This window comes from Lycorma delicatula, chromosome 7, assembly GCF_047948215.1.
Source record: "Lycorma delicatula isolate Av1 chromosome 7, ASM4794821v1, whole genome shotgun sequence".
Lineage (NCBI taxonomy): Eukaryota > Metazoa > Arthropoda > Insecta > Hemiptera > Fulgoridae > Lycorma > Lycorma delicatula.
In genome coordinates this window covers 110,775,915-110,796,784 of record NC_134461.1, presented here as the reverse complement: position 1 = coordinate 110,796,784, position 20,870 = coordinate 110,775,915, and the positions used below count along the sequence as shown (strand labels likewise).

Sequence of the window (20,870 nt, the reverse complement as noted above, 5' to 3'; positions counted from 1 at the left end):
ATCATTCAGTTGGTTAGTTGATGTCTTCATTCATCTTAAACCATACAGACTGAATTATTGTACAATACACAGTGTTTATAACTGACATTGTAGTTATAGTAGGTTCAGTTCACTCATTAGATTATAATTTTTTCCTGTAATTTATAAAGCTACAAACAAAACAGTGATAATGGTAATATATATATATATATATACACTTTCTTTAGATTAGAAAATACAAAATATTTTAACATCATAGTCAAACATATAATCTTTTCACCTTTCCAAATCTTACCTTGGTAGAAGGCAACCCTTCATTATTTAAAAAATCTAATTTGACTGCAATCTAACAGAATGATTAGAACCTCTATTTTTGAAGTGATTTCCATTCTTTAAAAAAAATCATCCTTATTTTCTCTACTTGAATAGAATATATAGACTCACCAGAGTACTTGAAACGTAATTCCAGATGTTCTGAAATTAAATCTCATGCGTGAAAGGATTTTTAAGGCAGTAGTAGGTATAAAAAATAGCAATTTCTTTTAAAAATACATTTATTAAAAAAAAAAAAAAATTAAATTGTATCTCTTTTTCAGGTTATATACTAACTGTCTTGATTTTTTTTTTTAAATAATTTTGCATTATTTGTCATTATGTCATTCAAAACATTGTTTATCCCAGTCAACTGATCTAACATATTCTGTAACTTTCAACATTTTATCCAGTGTGCACGGTGAGGAACAGTTAGGTATTTTTAACTCAGAAGGTAGTACCTTATGAGAATATGTATAAAATAGCTGTCCAGAAAAACAGAAAAATTAATGTTTCATACAATACCACAAAATGTTAAACTATCCTATTTAAATGAGTTATTTCAATTATTAGATTACTTAGTATTTCTTTTAGTCTTTTATCTATTTATTTTTTTTAATAATTTAAAACCAAAATTAATCAAAACTGCAATAAGGCTCTTTCCTTTCTCATGGTGCAACAAAGCTACAGTCAAGGATGCTGGAAAATTATTCTACTCATTCTTTTTGATGAATGACAGGTGCATCCTGAATCTAACATCAATGACTGATCATAAAGAGGTTGAATAATGTTCTTAATATGAATAAAAAACTGTGATACAGTTTCATATACTTGTGCATTCACATAGATGAGTATATGTTTGCAGTAAAAAAATTCAAATGTGTAAGAAAGTAAGTAAAAGGCTGGAAATGGGACTCATGTCTTAAGCCATGTCAGATTCTGTATGAAAAAAAAAGAATCTATATAAATTATGATTACATATGGTTCTAAAAATTTTGGTGTTTCGATTTAAAGTAAAATGAGTAGAAATGGAATGTTCAAATTAGTAGCATCTTTTAATTGTTAATTTTGAGAATGTAGTATATTGTGAACTTCGAGTATTTGTGTGTGACCTTAATGGAAAATTAATGTTCTTTTAACAAATCACTATTTTTTTTTAGGTTTAAGAAAACAGTAATTTACAATCATGTAAGTTTTACTAAATTATTGTTATTATTATATTTAATTAAACAGCTAATATGATAAACTTAAGTGTCTAATTATTTCAACTCTTCCCTTATTAAAATAACCTAATTATGTTTAGTGTTCAGAATAAGTTACTTCATTATGAAACAAAAAAAAAACACAAATTAAATTAAAGCTATGTAGTAAAGGACTGTAGTAACCTTAGACTCATTATTGTTAATTATTGAGTAGACCTAAAACTCCACACCAGTCTGTATCAGATTCTACTTAACAAATGCAGTATCAGTGTCAAGGCATGAACTCAGGCAAAAACGTAAATGAACTCATGCAAAACATGAAAATTAAAAAAAAAAGGTTTTGGATATTATTGTTTTGATTATCAATTTTTTTTTAACAACCTTTTTTTTTATGAAAAACCAAATACCATAAAACACTTACTTGCTGCAAGAAGCGCTTCCATAAATTTTCATGTATTAAACTAATACCAGTATAATTTAAAACTTGTTTTGATTAGTTTAAAAAATCTCCTGTGAAGAAATCATTATTTAAAACATATACAATGAGTATGAGAATTTGTGACTACAGATCAATTACAAAACTGTCCCTAGTGTTCCCTTGTTTCCTTAGTATTTCCTTTTCTGGACAAAAAATGTAAATATTTGATTCTCCAGTCACTGTTAGAAGTTGTCCTCTGAATGGCAATAATTTTAAGCATCTTCATGTATAATTTAATTATTTTTCAGCAGTATTATCAACAAAAATTTTAATTCCTCAAACACATAACATTTTGAAAGCACTAAATTGCATCTCCTTACTACTTTATTATATCATAATAGCTTGAACTTCTCAAAAACTAGCATCCTGGAAATTAAATCTTTGAACTAAAGTTGAAATGTTACATCTAGTGATGTCCAAATAAAACTTTACAGTTCAGTTGCCTATTTCAATATGCTTGTAAACGGATGGTCGAGTGTTTTGTTTAGAAATTCTGTATTTGTTGATTTTTTACTATCTAACTTAATTTATGAAGAAATGCAGACTTTTGTTGCAGGTTTAATTTTAGCTGGCCTCTGAAAAGTTCTTCATCGATAATTTTCTACTTCTGTCTGAATAGAAATGCTCCAATATCCTAAAAAAATGGGAAAGCTGGACACCCACTGCCTAGAACAATACATTTTTTGTCTAGTAGCTGCAGACTTATGACTGAAATGCCTATTGTTTAGAAAACCAGGCTTCCTAGTACATATCTGATTTCTGTCCCAGTTCACTAGATCTGGATCTTGACTATGCCTCGCTAGCACTCTCTGTCCATCCACCATTTTCTCCTCTCTATTTTCTCTCAACTACCACTTCTCTCCTTACACTGTCTCTCCATCTTTCATGTGGTCTTCTTGTCAGATGTTATTCCTTTGCACCTTCCATCTTTTTCATGTGACTAGATTCTGTCTTCACTCATTCTTCTGAGATGCCCAAAACCACTGTACTTGAATCCATCCAATTCTCTTCCTTACACTAATTACTCGCAATTTCTTTCTTACTTCTACATTCCTTATTCCTTCTCTTCCTGTTTTTCTGATTATTGCTTTTAATAATTTAATTTCCCCTGCTTATAGATGATTTAAATCTTTTTCTGTCAATGTCCGTGTTTTAGACCCATACATAATTATATAGACATAGTGCAATTTATAAATTATTAACTTTGCTTTCCCTGGTACATTTTTATGTCAAACAAATTTTTAATAAAAGGAAGCTTTTCTCCTTTCAGCAATCAACTGATTATCTCACTTTCTATCCTACCATCTGTTGCCAGGTTAGATCCAAAATACTTATAGTTGCAATGTCATTTCCTAAAACATAATAGTCCTCCCCAATTCTCTTTTTCTAACAGAATCTCATTTTCTTTTTACTAATTTTTAACTCTCTCCTCCATTATTCAAAACATTTCTGCAGTTCTTCCAATATTGTCTCAAAAATCATTGTTCTAATGTCTTAATCCAATCTCTGTTTAATTTTTTTCATGATTCTTCCCATTATCATATTAAACAGTATGTGATACAACATAATTCCTTATTTTAATCTATTTTTCACAATAAACCAGTCAATATTCATTGTTGAAGATCTTAATCTACATTTATATGTCTAATACATTTCTTGCATTCCAGAGCTGTTTGTATATATAATTGATATTTAATTATCATGAATATATATATTATCATAATACTATATGAATATATCCAGGAGTGCTTTTGCGATTTACTCGCTTCATCAGCAGCATTACATATTCATATATTCATCTCAAATTACATTACAAATTTCACAAAATATAATAAATATCATGCATTTATTTATTTTATTTAAAATTTAAAACTTTTAATCTTTATTTTTTTATTTTAAACTGTTATTCAGTTAAATTAAAAATTGAAACAAAATTTTAAAATATGAAAAATTAATTAAAATTAACATAAATTAAATTGTAAAAATGTTTACACATGTAAAAAATATGACGTCAAGGCATAAAATCAAATTCAAATTAAAATCAAATAAAAATAATTTTAAGTGAAATAATTATGTATGTTGTCTATTTGTCTGAACTTACTTTACTTCACTGATTGAAATATATTAAATTATACATCCCTATCAAAATAAATGGTGGTGTCATCTACTGCAGCTTTCAAAATACTGTCATCCTCATATTTTGTCTGAAGATGGACCATATTAAATTTATTTTTATGTTTATATATATATATATATACATAAAAATAAATTTATACTGTAAATATATTGTACAGTATCTTTCTAAAATGTCTAATCCCTTACTATTTGCATTCATATTATATTTTTTTTAATTTTCAGTATTTTGAAATTTGTCCTAATATCAGATATTGTATGTTTATTCTTAATCATATGAAACCCAGTTTACCTTTTTTATAATTTATAAAATGTTCCAAGAATCTATCCTTAAATGATCTAGTGGTTTTTCCTGTATAAATATGGTCACAATAATTAGATTAAATTTTATAAATACCACTCAAATTATAAAATAAAATTATAAATCAGATGAATATTATGTTTATGATTTATTAGGTGTTTTATTATGTGGTTGTTTGTCTGGTACTCAGATTTAAATTAAATATCATAAACCTTTGTAATATGTTCAACTATTTTATCAGTATATACACATTTTAAATATACATTGTCAACTTTTTGTGTGTTGTTTAATGTTATTAAATGTGGATTATTTTTAATTTTGACATTTGTTTATTATACTAGTATTTATTATCTACTAAAGAACTAACATAACCATTATATAAGGCAATTTGTTTTATAATACCTATTTGTTTGTTTAATTTACTTTTATTTTCATTATAATTTGTATAATTAATTGCTCTATTTACCATGTTTGTGTAAGGACTAATTTTGTGTGACCACGGGTGATTTGAAAATCTACGTATAATAGTTTTGTTAGATGTGGGTTTCCTATACACTGAAGTTATGTATTGATTATTTTCATAACATATTATGACAATTTTATAGTCTATAATCCAGTTATATGTAACGAGCATCCTACTATAGTGGATTGAAATTTATCTTTGAAATTCATAATAATAAAAAAATTAACTATTTAGATGTTAATATTGAAATCAATAATGAAAATTATTATCTAATAATATTATATTATGTCAATATAATTCTATTTGAAGTGCTAGACTGTTAAAAAAATGTTTACTGAAGCTGCAAAAGTAGGTATGTATGTAATCTCTCAGTCAATTCTGATGAACTGGTGACATGTGTGTATTATGGGAATGGATTACTTAATGTGATAGATTAAAAAAAAATTAAAATTGTTTGATGTGGAACAATTATATTATGGTTGATTTTCTTAACAAATAAAAATAATTAAAGCAATAATATTATCCTGTTTCTTATTAAATAAACACACACATATACTACACATACAGAATGTAATTACCATTGTAAGTAAATAATTAATAACTACCATACTTACTTTTACAAAATACTTATCATTTATTCTATGTAATTCAACTATTACAGATGCTCCAAATGCAGGATACACAGGATTTTCAAAATTTAATGCTCTCAGAAAACTCAAAATTGTAGTATCATGGGCAGAATATAAGAATAGTTTTTTACCTTTATTACGACCTTCACTTTTTTCTTTAAACTGAAAAAGTATTTCTTTAATCATAGGTCCTGAAAATAAAATAATTTTATGATAGAAATTTAAACTTAATTCAATTTATTCCATAAATTTTTTTTCCCTTAAATATTTTGCCATCTTTCCTCATTTTAATATAATACTATATAGAACATCCTCAAAGTACAAAGAAAAGATTCTAAAGTTTATTCCTAATACAGATATAAATTATCAAATTTCTAGAAAAATACATCTGGAAATTAATATTTTCACTGAAATCCATATTTTTGTATTAGTCTGTCATTTTATGATTTTCACTAGAATAAAAAAGTACATATCTTTTATATTTCAAGAACTAACAGAGATATTTAATTAAAAATATTCATAAAATTTCTTCAAATACAATTACAAAACGCAGAACTACGACAGTCATTAAAAGAATTGGTATATTTTAAAATTTCAAATAGTAAAAAAATTCAGTCTAAAAAGAAAAGAAAATTTGTTAGTTTCTATTTTCTCAACAAAGAAACTTTTAATATTTCTTCAACTGTAATTAAAACTTTATTATTATAGTTTTATTTTACAACATTGAAACGTACGTTCATATTTAGAATTTATTAGCGGTTTCAAAATAGAAAAATAAATATTTTACCAGTGGCAAATCAGCATTTGTAACAACAAATTATTCAATTTGCCATCAGATAAACATAATATTTTATACAGGACAAAGTTAATGTAATGTTTGAGAACTTACAGGGCTTTGCCATGAGTCACTTCCAGAGAGATAACTACAGTCATAAAATCTCTGTGCCTCTTTTGACTCTAATGCGCAGCTATTGGGAAAGTATTTTACTACTGTCAAGAAAGACAGAGAGAGGCTTGAACATCTGCTGTAGAGATGGTGACTGGCATCGGTATTACAAGTTATTATATGACTGTTTGGAAAGTAATTAATAGTTACTCTACAAAGCTGTTTGTATCATGTGCAGAATCTTTCATTTGCTGATTTTCTAATTTAAATTATTTTCCATTGTAGGTTCTAGCAAACCAAATTTATCATGTAATTGATGTTTTCAGAAAATAGAATTATAACAAAGATTTCTGCAATCAACATCAGTGAAAAGATGTAAACCTTCATCTCTCAAAGAAGGTATAATGTAACAAGTAGAGAAGATTGCAGAAAGAAGAAAGAGAGAGAAAATAAAGAAGACAAAGGAATTTTTTGTAGAAAAGGACTTACAGAAAAATGTAGAAGGCACAGACAATAAAAAATTATTATACTTGATCAATCAAAAGGATGGTTGGTTACTGATTCTGCAGGCCTGGAGGTATAACCCACCGGGTTGGTCTAGTGGTGAACGCGTCTTCCCAAATCAGCTGATTTGGAAGTCGAGAGTTCCAGCGTTCAAGTCCTAGTAAAGCCAGCTATTTTTACACGGACTTGAATACTAGATCGTGGATACCGGTGCTCTTTGGTGGTTGGGTTTCAATTAACCACACATCTCAGGTATGGTCAAACTGAGAATGTACAACACTACACTTCATTCACACTCATACATATCATCCTCATTCATCCTCTGAAGTATTATCTAAACGGTACCAGAGGCTAAACAGGAAAAAGAAAGGCCTGGAGGTATAAATACTGCCAGAGACCAGAGGAGTGGCAGTGAATAGTTTTTTCAAGTTCAAGTTTGATCAGTATGCGATAAAAGCAATAACAGTAAGTGTTTGGTAACAACGACTGAAATATGCATCACAAGTATTCCATTTTAAACATTGGTTGAAAACGAGAAGCTGTTCGGAGTGGTATTTGTGAAAGTGACAGTATTCTATTCATTCATAAAGTGCAAAGTAGTTCTTTTGGTTCTTTTGTAAAGAGTAAAAATGAATAATACTCGCAGAAATTAATTGTAGATTTTTCAATTATGTTATTGTTAATTCAATTAACTAACTGAGAAGTTATTGTAAAGTTTTTAGTAAATGCCTGACCAGCTTTGAATCCCAGCCAGGCATGGCATTTTTCATACGCTAAATAAATTCCATTTCCCAAGCTTGCACAAGCTTGAAGCTTATGTGATGAAATCATCAAGCCTAAAAAAAAATCAGAACTGTATTTTAATACGTTTAATGTAATTCTTATTAAATTAATTTTGTTTTTAACTTGAACTAATATTTTATTTATTATGAATTATTTAAGAGTAATAAACTGTAATTGTAAGAGATTTTTACGTTTGTTAATCTTTCAAAAACCTTGTCAAGGTATTGTGGGCATAAGTTCTCATGATCTACTTGCTAGACTTGTTGATGTCTATCACAATTTCCTGTCAAACTTTTAAGATATCTGTGTAAATGTAACTATGCACATTAGAAAACATTTATGATTCATTTGTGACCTTACATGTAAATAAGCTATAAAAACATAAAAACAATAAACAACATAAAAAAAAATTGTGAAAGATTGATAAAAATGGAAATATGGATGGATAAAGTGATAGTAGATAGAGAGTAGCCTGCTTGATTTTTAACTCTGTTAATTTTTATTTAGGGATCAAAAAATAAATATTAAAAAAAGGAACATCAGTGACCATGAACATGCACTACACCAGCTTATTTTACATGCCTTTGAAATCATTACAGTTATTTAAAAGGTGATACGTTCCTTGAATTAATATTTTTTTGGTTGAAGTGATGCAAATTATGGACAACAGATTAATGTTTAATATCAGTTTTCTGTGTAATAAAGTGCATAATATCATGGGTTTTTTAACATTAGAGTTTTATTAGTTTTATTAATAATTAATAATCCTACTTCATATCTCAAGTATGTATATATATATATATATATATATATATATATATTAAAATTCAGAGGCGAGCACTCGGTGGAACCATTTGAGATAAAAACAGGACTGCGTCAAGGCAATGGGCTCTTCCCACTATTATTCAACTGTGTTATAGAAATGGTTAATATCTCAAAAAAATATCCCTTAAAAGCAAAAACAGGCCAGAAAATCAAAACAAACTGGCCTTATTCCAGAAGACACTACAGATATTATAAAATTAAACAAGAAAATCAGGAAGAAAAACATTCATTTCACACTCATAAGAAAAAACTCAGAACAAAAACATTTTCAACACTAGAAAGGGCACAAAGATTGGAACATATGAAAAAGTAGCTGGGAGGACTGCAAGGCCCAAACAGTCCCATCGAAGAGACTTGGATAATGGACTGACATAAATGATCTTATGTCATAATCACATATAACATAAGTGATCTTATGCGGTCATAAAAGATAATAATAATAATAATATTAAAATTTGTTTTTTTTCATTCTTAACATTCATAGTTATTTCCTTTTCTTTTTTATAACACTAAATTTGAACTAGAATTGCATTATTCATATATAATTATTCATTTAAAAAAAAATTGGCTATGAGAATGGGTTGGTTGCTGAAAGTTGATAAACAGTTAACACTAGTCATGGTCACATGTAACAAACACATAAAAAAGGTATTAGATACCTTTCAAGTAGAAGATTATTTATTTATTTAAAAAAATTACATTAAATAAATATTAATTACTTACTGCTAAACCTCTAACTTTGGAATAATGCCTTAAAATTCAAACACGTTTAAATTTAGTTTTAATTAATTATTCAAAATTTTATTCATACAGTTCAGAATTATATAAATTTATAAATTTCAAACAATATAAAAATCATATTGCAAACATAATTTAGGAACGGCTATAATTTGATGAAGATGATAATTGGTTGGAGAAATCAAATTTAATTTAATCACATGAATCAAAATTAATCAATACTTATATATTATAGATAAAATGTTTTCTATCATAGTAAATTATAACAGAAGTATTAATTCATCAGATGATCAAATAATTAGTTTTAATAAAACAAAATCTGGGGAAATGGCTTGCTATTTGGCACTATTACTAAAAATTAATTATATAATGAAGTAAAAGTAATCATGACAAAACATATTTATCAAGAGGAAAAAAGTAACTTAACATTACCTCCAAAATATCTTTTCAAAATTCTGTTCCAAGTAAAAGATTTTGCAACTAAGACTGCTTTTTCTCTCATTTGCTCAGGATAAACTAGTTTAGTCCATTCTGGTAGGGTAAATCCATTTAATTCCTATAAAATTTGAAGTTTTAATATCAGTATTTTAACATAAATTTAAATTAACTGTTAGTTACATATGTTTGTGCTCTGTACAACACAAAACCAATCCACCTCTCAACAATAATATACTATCTCCCGCTCAAAATGTACATTCATGGTGAAATTGAGAACTGTGCTTTAATCACTTCAATTGAACAAAAGCACTTATTCAGTAAAGCATTAATTTTGGTTTTAATTTGAAGATTTGAGAAAAATGCTTTATTCTACAAATATAAAAGTGTACATATTTGAACCAAATATTCATACTGTCTCGTGTTTGCAGCTTGATCAGAATATTGAAAGGTGAACAATTTACAAGTTTTATATAATTACAATTTATTGATTTACAAACAGAAGTAAAAGAAGACAAATCAATACTAATAATAATGACAACAGTAATAATAAATGACAATAATAAAACAAATAATAAAAGTAATAATCACAACCACAATAATATTATTATTATTATTAACATATCTGGTAATAATAATTATTATTAACAGATAGTGATTACATAAAAAGCAGAATTTAAAGTAAACTTCAGGATTTATTCACAGGTAGTATTCAGTCCCAGTGACAAAGACATTAGCATAACTGCTAGTTGTAACACTTTTAACCACTAATCTTGTATTAACAACAATAGTACAATAGATAAGACAAGTATCAAGCTCTTTTACTGTAAATACGTGTGCTGTTCACAAATAAAACTATCCTAATAATTTATAATTGAAATTTAGTACATTATGTCTTTCACTTATAGTTTGACAGTAAATCACTGAACCATTTCTTGTGTTCATGTACTGGAATTACTTGTAACTTCACCCTAATTGCGTTAAACTTAATTATCTAGAAATTCATTCCTTCACTGACCTCCTCACAGAATATTCTCGCTGACTGACATCTCACAGAACTCTCCTTGCAGACTCACATTATAATGTCTTGCTTAGACTGATTGTCAACTGGTCTTCCTCAGAGTATTTATATTCCTATCATCTTTACCTGCAGGACTGGACCCAACTCAAAGTGTGAGAATATCATCCGCTCTCACATTTTCCCATGAAATTTAAAACCTGGGTCCGGTAATTCTTCTCATGAACATCTGTTTAGGTGTGTCAGTGGGCAGTATTACAAAAGCCAATTGTTAAATGGACCTGTTACCTTTTTGGAGTCCTTACATTATTATATTTTCTACTACTTTCTTCTTAACTAGTAGGAATTCATTACTCAGGTCTGTTGTATCAGTCTTGTTACAATAGTTTTTATTTATTTTTTCATTTATAACAAAGTATTTCACATATTATTCCAAACTCTACATCAGTAATTACTAGTCAACCTCATATTCAATTTCATATTAAAATAATGTAAGTTTAATTCCCGATTTAATATTCTTTATGTTGATGTAAATAAGGATTCAGATTTATATTTTTGCTTTTTATCTTAATGATAAGGTGATAAATTGTACATTCTTGTATGTAGTGATGTACGTTCAAAATGTGTTCACAAAAGAATGAACAAAAAACATAATTTTTGAGTGATAAATTGCTCAGATTCATCATCAATATGTGAATTTGATATTCACCTTAGTTTAATTAAAAGTGTATGACAATAATCTTAAACTACAAATAAACTGAAGAAAGCCTTGAAGCATCATCATCATAAAAATGAATGGATTTTACTCCATGTTTAAAAAACTGCACAGTGATACAGGAGAACTACTGCCCAAATTTATAACTGCCAATAAAATAAAACGCATACTTTTTTTAAAATAAAATGTAATAAAACTGCTATTGTTTAAAAAGTGAAGTAATATATAAAACATAAAAATGTATGGTAATTTACAGTCTTGTATGCTATTGTAAGTTAATATAATTACTTACTTATCTCTCACCTCAGGCTTTAGATTTTATGTAGACTACACAGTTTTCAATTTGTAATTCCATGCACATTATCAAGCTTATATAGTGGATTAGTCATAAAAAAGAAAGTATTTAAGTTTATAAATAATTTCCTTCAAAGCATGAGCTTATAATCATTTTTCTGTTACAAGATGAAATTGATATGAAACTTAAGATTTAAAAGAATATGCTGACCAAAACCAAAAAAAGTACCATTCAATTTACAATTTTATACGTATCTATAAAACAGTCGAATTTTTGTCTATTTTAAATTGATTTCATGCTTTTACAAGACTAAAACTTTTGTAATTTTATAAAAATTTATTGAAATCTAAATTACTATTAAATAACATACTTAAAAATAATTTTAAATTGATTGATTAAAATCCTACTTCTATTTCTAAAGTTGTGTACAGAACTGCTAAATCATCAAGTGTACATATGTTTTCCCCTGATTTTTCTGTCAAATATTGATATAGTTCTTTATCTTTTGCTGTCTCATTATTAGCCAAATCAATCATTATTTTTTCTCGTTCCATCCAGTAATTGGGACATGGAGCAAGTGGTGCCAGTATCTAAAAACAATATAAAGTACTCACATAAAACAAATTTTAAACATTATAACAACTTTTCACAAATAGAAATTAAAAAATAAAATCTCTAAATTTGACAAAACTTATGAATTAAATAAACAAACAAATCATGGATAACATTATACTAATACTAAATGCATTAGTTAACAATTTTAAGATGCATGACAATAACAATAGTACTATCAGATCTTGAATGAAAATTAAGTTGTATAATTAACTCTGAAAACAATGTGTAAAGAAATTATTTCTAAATAATTTAAAAGTGGGCTACTTATAATTTTTAATGTTTAAAAATAATTTGTCATTCATTTTTTTTGATTGTCAAACTTCATGAAAATGATTCTCTTTTACTAGATAAAATGATTCTTAATACTAGATATTCTGTATCTAGTATTAAGAGAATGGTTTGCTTCTCTGACCAATAGCACATAGTCTATTCCTATATTGTGAATCACTTCATACACTGCAGAAATTGCTTCAGGGCCAAAAATCTAAACTTCAATTGTTAATCGATGCAAATTTGATTTTGCATCTGTTGCTACAGTATTCATGTGTTCTATCTCCAAATTTTAGTTTTACTGACACAGGAAATATTTTTCATACATTAACTAAGAAGATTCCAAAAATATTTATTATCTGATTATGGTTAAAGGTAATGTTTTTTATTATCTTCTAGATACATCGGTATGTCTTTGCTAGTGTGTAACATCAAAACAGGTGTACTAAACATAATTATATAAAAATCTAAGATTTGTCTTAATTGTTGCTTACAATGAAAATAATAGCTTGTGTTGGAGAAGGTCAAAACAGTATTACTACTAAATCTGAAAACATTTACACTCATCTAATAGAACTACTATGATAATCGTACTATTATTTATGCACGTTTAATTTATTACCATTTCAATGTTTTATTAATTATAATTTGTTGTTACATAATTAATATTAATAATTCAATAAATAAAGATTGCAAAACAAGAATTCTAATTTAGGTTTATTTCTAAATTAAAAAAAAATTAACTAGCATTTAAATGTATATTGTATCCATAATTAAATTAAATTAGATGTACAATTATCATTGTACAATTTTTTTTTTATATAATATTTAGATCTTTTTATTATACAAAATTTTCATTATTTTCTTTTATAAATTGTTTTCATTTTTGTTTTATTATTTATTAACACTTACTTGAAAATTGCATTATATGTCCAGTTCCTGTGCAAACCAGTTCCTGTTCACCATCATCTGTCTTCATTGGAACGGCCACTTTCATTACCACTGTCCAATTGTATGATAAATTTGTCTGTCATTTCCTTGATTAGTGATCCACATTCTTATACTAGTTTCAGCTTTTTTTGCATGTTCCACAATATGGTTTCCAATTATCCTTACTCATTTCATTCATTTTCCCATCAGATAATTTTTTTTAAATCTGACATTAAAAATGTTATTTTATTACTACCAACATATATTTCAGCTGACCATACCATACTAGATTGGATTTAAATCAGGATGGTAAGGTGTAAGTTACAGAACATGATACCTGTGACTTTTCAGTAGTTCATCAAAGTGGTAATTTATTTCTGAATTTCTGTGTGATTTAATAATTGTCATACAATTGTAGTTTTAATATTGCTTCATTAAATGGATTATTGCTCTTTTCTAACCAACTAATCATGCAACTTTTTCCGTCAATTGAATTCAGAGGCTTCCGTAGAAGTGAACTATGGTATGATGGGAGAAGACCAGAAATTAATTTTTCAGATGCCCACTTCATGAAATTGTTGTTTTTGACACAGTCATGATAGTGATAGTTGCTGCTTTTAAACTAGTTTTCCAAGTTAACATCGCGTTCAGAATGAAACCCATTTCTTCTGCAGCATGGATTATAATTAACCGATCACACTTTATTAATTGGCACTTTTACTCCTTCACCACTATCCATGTCTTTGCATGTCCATGACCTGCATCTGACCACGATTTTGTCATCGAATAGGTTGTTAAAACATATGAATATGATTCGTCTAAATAAACAATCGAATAATTTTCTTTTCTGCAATCGGTCATTTTTTTAAACCATAACCACTTAACCCCAACACTTTCAGGATAGCTGCTAGAATAGTTCAAGAACCTTTAAAATTAATACTCTTTTGAAGTTCTTTATGTAATTTATTTAATGTAGTCAGTTCATTATGTTTTGTGTGAAGCTCATTAATTGTTCTTCTTTCAACACCTTGATAAAAATTGTCTTTTCTGCTAATTAGTTTCAAATGTTGTTTATACTTTTTTGGATACTGAATGAGCATGACTGTGATTTAAATCTAAGAAGATCTTGCTTTTCTTTTCAGAGTTTTGAACTTGTGATCTTGAAATCCTGCAAGCTGCAGCGGTTCTTTTTTTACATTTTTGAATGCGTATTAAATGTTTGTCATCTTCTAATCTTCCTAACTTTATAGCTTCTTTCTTCAAAAATCATATACAATAACTATTTCACAGGTTTGACTACAAAGCCTTTTAATCTTAACTATATTCTTAAATTCTGTCATTGCAAAAAAAAAAAAATCAAAAACAAAAAACGCAAAAAACATACTAATTCATTAATGCATACAAAACATTAACTAACACGCCACATATTACAGAATGAAACAGCTATGTAAATAAATATTTACAAAACTAAGAAATAATAACAAATTCTTCAAGATTATTAGGAACTTCCAGTCTTTGATTAATTATGTTATAATTAATGACAAAAATGTAATTAATTTTAAGATTGCAGAAGAACAAATTTTTAAACATGAAGCAATTACATCTGTTACAGAATCAGTTAAAAAATGAAGTGTTAGACAAGTTTATATATAATAAAATTAAGTAATAAAGAAATCTTAGCATTGGAGATTGAATGAAATATCTAGGTTAAATCTTCATGACAGAGTAAAGAAAACTGTAAATGTTTAAAAAAATAATAAAATAAATTTAAAATAACATCATAATCAATTGAAAAAAGTATTTTGAAAACCCAATATAACTGCAAAAGAATTAAATTTCTTTCTTTTAGTTTTTAAGAATTAAATAAGAGTACAGAATGGATATCTAGAAAGAATTATAAAAGATAAAACTTTTACTAATTTACATTACATCCAGTTTACAAAACAAACTAATTTAAATTTTGGAATTAGTTAAAAAAAATTGCTATTTGCATAGTGCAGATGAAATATTAGAGATTTTTTTGAAAATTAGACACGTCACTGGTAACATAATTATCAGTAGTATACGTAGTGTAATTGCTAATGTTATATTTTTAATGATTCATTTTTCAATGGAAAATTATGCTATACATTTTCTACAGTTATCTGCCACTTAAGAAGGTACAAAGAAGTGGGAAGAAATTAGGCAAATCCTTTTAATCTTATTAAAAAATTTATAAAAATATGTATTAAAAATGAATTAAATGGAAGTGAAGAAAATATCCATTTATGTGAATGATCAGTTATAGGAATATCATTCATGTGAATCAGCTTTGAGTTATGTGATAAATTAATGAAAGAAAATATGATTCAAATTCAGGAAATATTATTTAGCAATTTGTTAGATCTGAAAGGAGATTTTTGAAAGTGTAGAGAGGTTATGTTAAATACATAAAATCTCATATTGTTACATATTAAATGTGAATAGGTAATTTTCATGAGTGTCTTAGAAATCATTTTTGAAATTTTAAAAGCTACTTGTATTATATTATTAAATTATTTGGTGATGATACAATAGTTTATATAAAAGCTGAAAAAATAATTTATGATATTTAAATTTTATTGAAAGATGATTAAAAAATAACAACTTTAAGTTAAACATAAATAAAAAAAATATATATATTACAATAACTGATAAATAAAATATCAAATAATGTCATGTAAATAATAATAATAATAATATAAAGTGAAAAAGTGCTACTAAAACTGTTCATATTAGGTAATAAGCTAAAATCTGACAAATATCTAAACTACATTTTTGTAAAAAAATGTCAAAAATGTACCTTTTATGTAAATAAGAAATAAATTTTTATATACAACCACTTAGTTTTGTATAAGAATTGCAGTTGTATCCATTGCAGTGGTACCAGGTTTGAATCCCAGTCAGGCACGGCAGTTTTTACACATGCTACAAATCATTTGTCTCATCCTCTGCCATGAAGGATGAGACGACAGTGATCCTCGAGGTTATAAAAGAAAAACAATAATACAGCTGTACACATTGATTTTTGTGTAGTTAAGATTCAGAATAGAAGCATAAAAATAGATATTTAGTTTAATAAATTATTTTATTTATTTTTTTTAATTTTGAGTATTTAAATAATAGAAACAGAGAAATAAAAATAGAGAGTTAGTGAGCAGAATTAAAAAATTACAAAGTGAAGCTATTCAAATAACTTTTAAAGTAATTTAATCATATAAACATAAATTTGATGCTATAAAATCTTTCATAGTTAATAAGAAAATGAAAGGGATATAAACTTTAATTTTTATATTTAAAATAGAAAAAAACTAGTTCATTTCAAGAAACCAGGTAGTAATAAATTATGTCATTAAAAGATTGATTTTGCCAGAAATGTTAACAATTAATGTATAAGAAATTGTAATTACATAAATAAATGGATCTTAGAAATCTAGTACTCAAATTCATTTATATATAACAACTTTAAATTGTTTAATAATTTGTCAATACAGGTAAAAGAAGGAACAAATTTTCTTAAATTGAAAGATAATACAGAAATTTTGTAAAGGAGAACATTAAAGTATTGAATACATAAATACAGATTATTAAAAATACTTCAAAATAAATTTTTAAGTGATTTAAGTTAATTAAGATAATTATTTCATCAACACTTTACATTGATAACAATTTTTTTTCTTTAATGCATCCATTGCTATCCATTGCATCTGTTCAATTAGTGAACAAAAGCAATGAGAGCACCATGGATAATAAATTTCTATTAAATTTTCTATTTCTTTAATTGTTCTTTATAAAGCTTAGTTACATTCAACATACTTAAATTTTTTATATAGCTTATTTCTTTTCATTTATTTCCTTTCAAAATGTCTGTCTTTCTGTATGGTCTGAGATTAATATTCTTATTATGTAATGTTTAAATTCATTTCAATAATCTATACAGATTTGCAAGCTTATATAAAATAATGAAATGTTGATTCTGTACTGCCTATCATTGTCAGTTCTTCTGATTAGGAAATTATTAATTTATCATAATCGATGGTTTTAAATGTAACATCCTTTAATATGATAGTTATAGAAGTTCATAATTTATTCCAATAAATTTTAAAATGGTTCATATGTATGATGTTGTATATAATTTTAAACACAGATCCATTAGACTTATTTTTACAGTACTAATACATGACTGGTTTGAAAATATAAAGAATATATATATATATACATACAAATAGAGAGAAAGATAGAGAGAAACATTATGACATTTGTTTCTTCACAAAGGATGTAGTAAAGATGAGATTTTTTAAAAATTTATATTAAAATTACCATATGAGTACTACCTGATCTTCATTTATTGGTACGGAATGAATTGGTACTGGTTGCCAAAGAAGGTCATTATTCCAGACTTCATCACCCTCTGGTGGAAACCATCCAGCTAACAAACACTGAGCACTCATATGAGTTCTGTCGTAATCACTGCTGTTAGCTCGAACTGCCTTTACAGAATAACTGGATATAAATGTTTTGTATCCCTTTCGAAACAGTTTTCCCAAGTTATATAGCTGTAGTTTTCCTATCTGTCATTATAAAAAATGAATAAACAAAAATTACACTCTGAAGAAATTTAGATAGCAGAAAAAACATTTTTTTTTTCTAAATAAGTAGGATAAAATTTATATGTAAAATATCACATATTCACAATGTTTGAAGTCTGAATTCATTCAAAGTTAATAAAATTATAAACTGAGTGTGTTCTTTCAGCATTATGTTTACTGAAATTGATCACATATCAAAATTATGTTTCATAACATTCAGTTAAGCAAAAAAAATACATATTTTTCAACCATCTTTAGGCATGAAAGTGAAGGGAGAACATTAATTAAAGATACATAATTCTTTTAAGGCCTATATACCTTGGCATGGTAAACATCAAATAATTCAGTCACAGAAAAACTACAAGATATAGAATACTGTGATCCTTATTGTTGAAGAGATTGATATTATTATGGAGATTATTTTTGTTAATTTAAAATAAGTTAGATTATGTTCGAATGACTTTTTATGCAAGTTATTAGTGATTTCTAATAATGCTTGCAAAATTTTCTTTGTAATTGTTTATTATTTACAAATTTGGCTGTCTTGAATATGTGTAGCAATCAGAACTCCCTTTTTGTAGTGTCAGTTACAACAAATGTCAGAGTCAAAATTGTACTTATCATTTTTCAGCACATACAGCTTTACAAAGTTAATGAATTAAATATTGCAAATAAATACATAGCAACTGCAACACATAATCTAATCTTCACTATATCTCTCAAGGGACACAGCAAAGTTTATTCTACATGACATACTACAAAAAATTAGAGCATACATTAAAAAAAAATTGCATTTATAACTCATATAAAAATTTATTAATTAATATGTAATAATATATTTTCATATTTTAAATGAAAAAAATTCAGACCCACATTATATTTCAGGAATATGTAGGATAAAATGTAATGACTATCTCTCTCACACACACACACACACACACACACACACACACACACACACACACACACACACACACACACACACACACACACACACACACACACACACACACACACAGAACGAGAGAGCATGAGAGAGAGAGAGTTTATGTGTATACATAGAGAAAGTATGTATTTATACATGAATGTATGTATGAGAAAGAATTTGTAGGTATATATATATTATAGCAAATATATAGTATATTAAAATCAAAATAAAAACATCCATTTGAACAAGGCTATCTTGTTTATTTTTTCTCTAGCCTCCCTTTTGCGTCTTTTTTATCTTAAGAAAGAATTGAAATTGTTTAATGAAATTTGGAATAAATGTATCCTACAACATTTTCTACAAAATAAATATCTATAATTTATACAAAAGAGAATGAAATATTACTTGAGCTTTTTACTTTAATTTGTAATATTATCAAAAAAATTATAACTGTTATCTATTGTTTTAAATAACTTACGTTTGTCAGCTGACCTAAACCTATTGGCCAATATTTCTCTTCATCTTTATAAGGATCATTTTTATAAATCTGTGAAGGTGTTCTTTGACCATGTCGATGAAGCTGAAACAGATCAGAAGTTTATGTTAAAAGTATTTTATAAGAATTCACTGTTAGTTTTATATTTACTTTTAATTATTCATAAGAATTTAATTTTTATCCTAAATCTATCTTTGAAAGCTGTAGATATAATTTCTGCCAAAAAAGCTCTTACTAGCAAATACTCATTTTGTTATCCTTTCCATTTCATTTATCCTATCCACTTTATTATTTAATAAATAATCATGCAACTTCTGGTAAATTGTTTTAATTTTATTTCTGTTTCATTTTGTTATATATTTTTTTTATTGTAGTTGTTAAAAATTGAATTTCCTTCTTCCCATTGATTCTTTATTTTTCCTCCCATTGAATCTATATCATTTACACTTAACTCATTAGTTTTAGAAAAAATATTTTTTTTATGAGCAAATATAATAATATTTTATTCCTGAATTATTAAATAAACTTTTGTATAAATTGTTCTTTTAGTTCCTTTTTTGTTTCATACATGTACAAATTAAAGCTATATGCATGTACAAAGCTTACAGCTATTTCCTGTGTTGGTCCTTTCTGTAATGTAGTTGGTATTTTTTCTGTTTTACTTCTAATATTGCTTTGTGAATCTTGTATAAATTATAAGCATTTTTATGTATTTATTTCAATCCTACTTTTTTAAAAACCTAAAAATGTCCAAAATTATTTTAGGGCTAAAATTACTTCATCCATTGCTTGAATTTTAACCTTTTTCAGCTATTGCAACTACTAACTATTATTCTATGTTGATATCATCACTTGTATTTTGGAAGTATGAGTTATCTCTTTGTGATTGTCTGCATGTTTATCTCTGCTTTTACTTTCATTATTATCAAAAAACATTCATGTCATAAATTCATTACCCAGTTTACTTTCCAGTGACATAAATTTTGCATGGTACTATGTTTGACTTATTCATTTCAATTTCTTTAAAATAATATGGTAATTAATATTGTGTAACATCAATTTCAACTACTTATTTTTGTTTGAAACTTCCTGATTTTATTCATATTCAGACTGGTCAAATCACTCAGAAATCATTAACAATAGTTTTTCCTTGGCTAACAGTTTATTAGGTAAATTTTCTACCTCTTCACTTCATTTTCTTTTAGATAATCTAGGACACACTCTTGCATTTATTCTGATGTGCAAAATTATATGGATAAAATTTATCAGACTACTGCCAAGGATTGAATCCAGGACCAGCTGATCTAAAACCCAAAATGCTAGTCACT

General features: G+C 26.5%; 1 protein-coding gene across 3 annotated transcripts in view; it reads right to left on the bottom strand.

Moving 5' to 3' along the window:
• Positions 1-521: 521 nt before the first annotated feature.
• LOC142327648 (prostatic acid phosphatase-like) overlaps positions 522-20,870 on the bottom strand; it is a 49,826-nt gene continuing 29,477 nt past the window's right edge. For all 3 annotated transcript variants that reach the window (XM_075370864.1, XM_075370866.1, XM_075370865.1), the window contains exons 3-8: positions 19,525-19,626; positions 17,864-18,100; positions 12,104-12,286; positions 9,666-9,789; positions 5,483-5,688; positions 522-776 (exon numbers count right to left, since the gene is read on the bottom strand). In XM_075370864.1, coding sequence (XP_075226979.1) covers positions 636-776; positions 5,483-5,688; positions 9,666-9,789; positions 12,104-12,286; positions 17,864-18,100; positions 19,525-19,626 — 993 coding nt within the window. In that variant the 3' untranslated portion in view covers positions 522-635. The remainder of the gene's footprint in view (positions 777-5,482; positions 5,689-9,665; positions 9,790-12,103; positions 12,287-17,863; positions 18,101-19,524; positions 19,627-20,870) is intronic.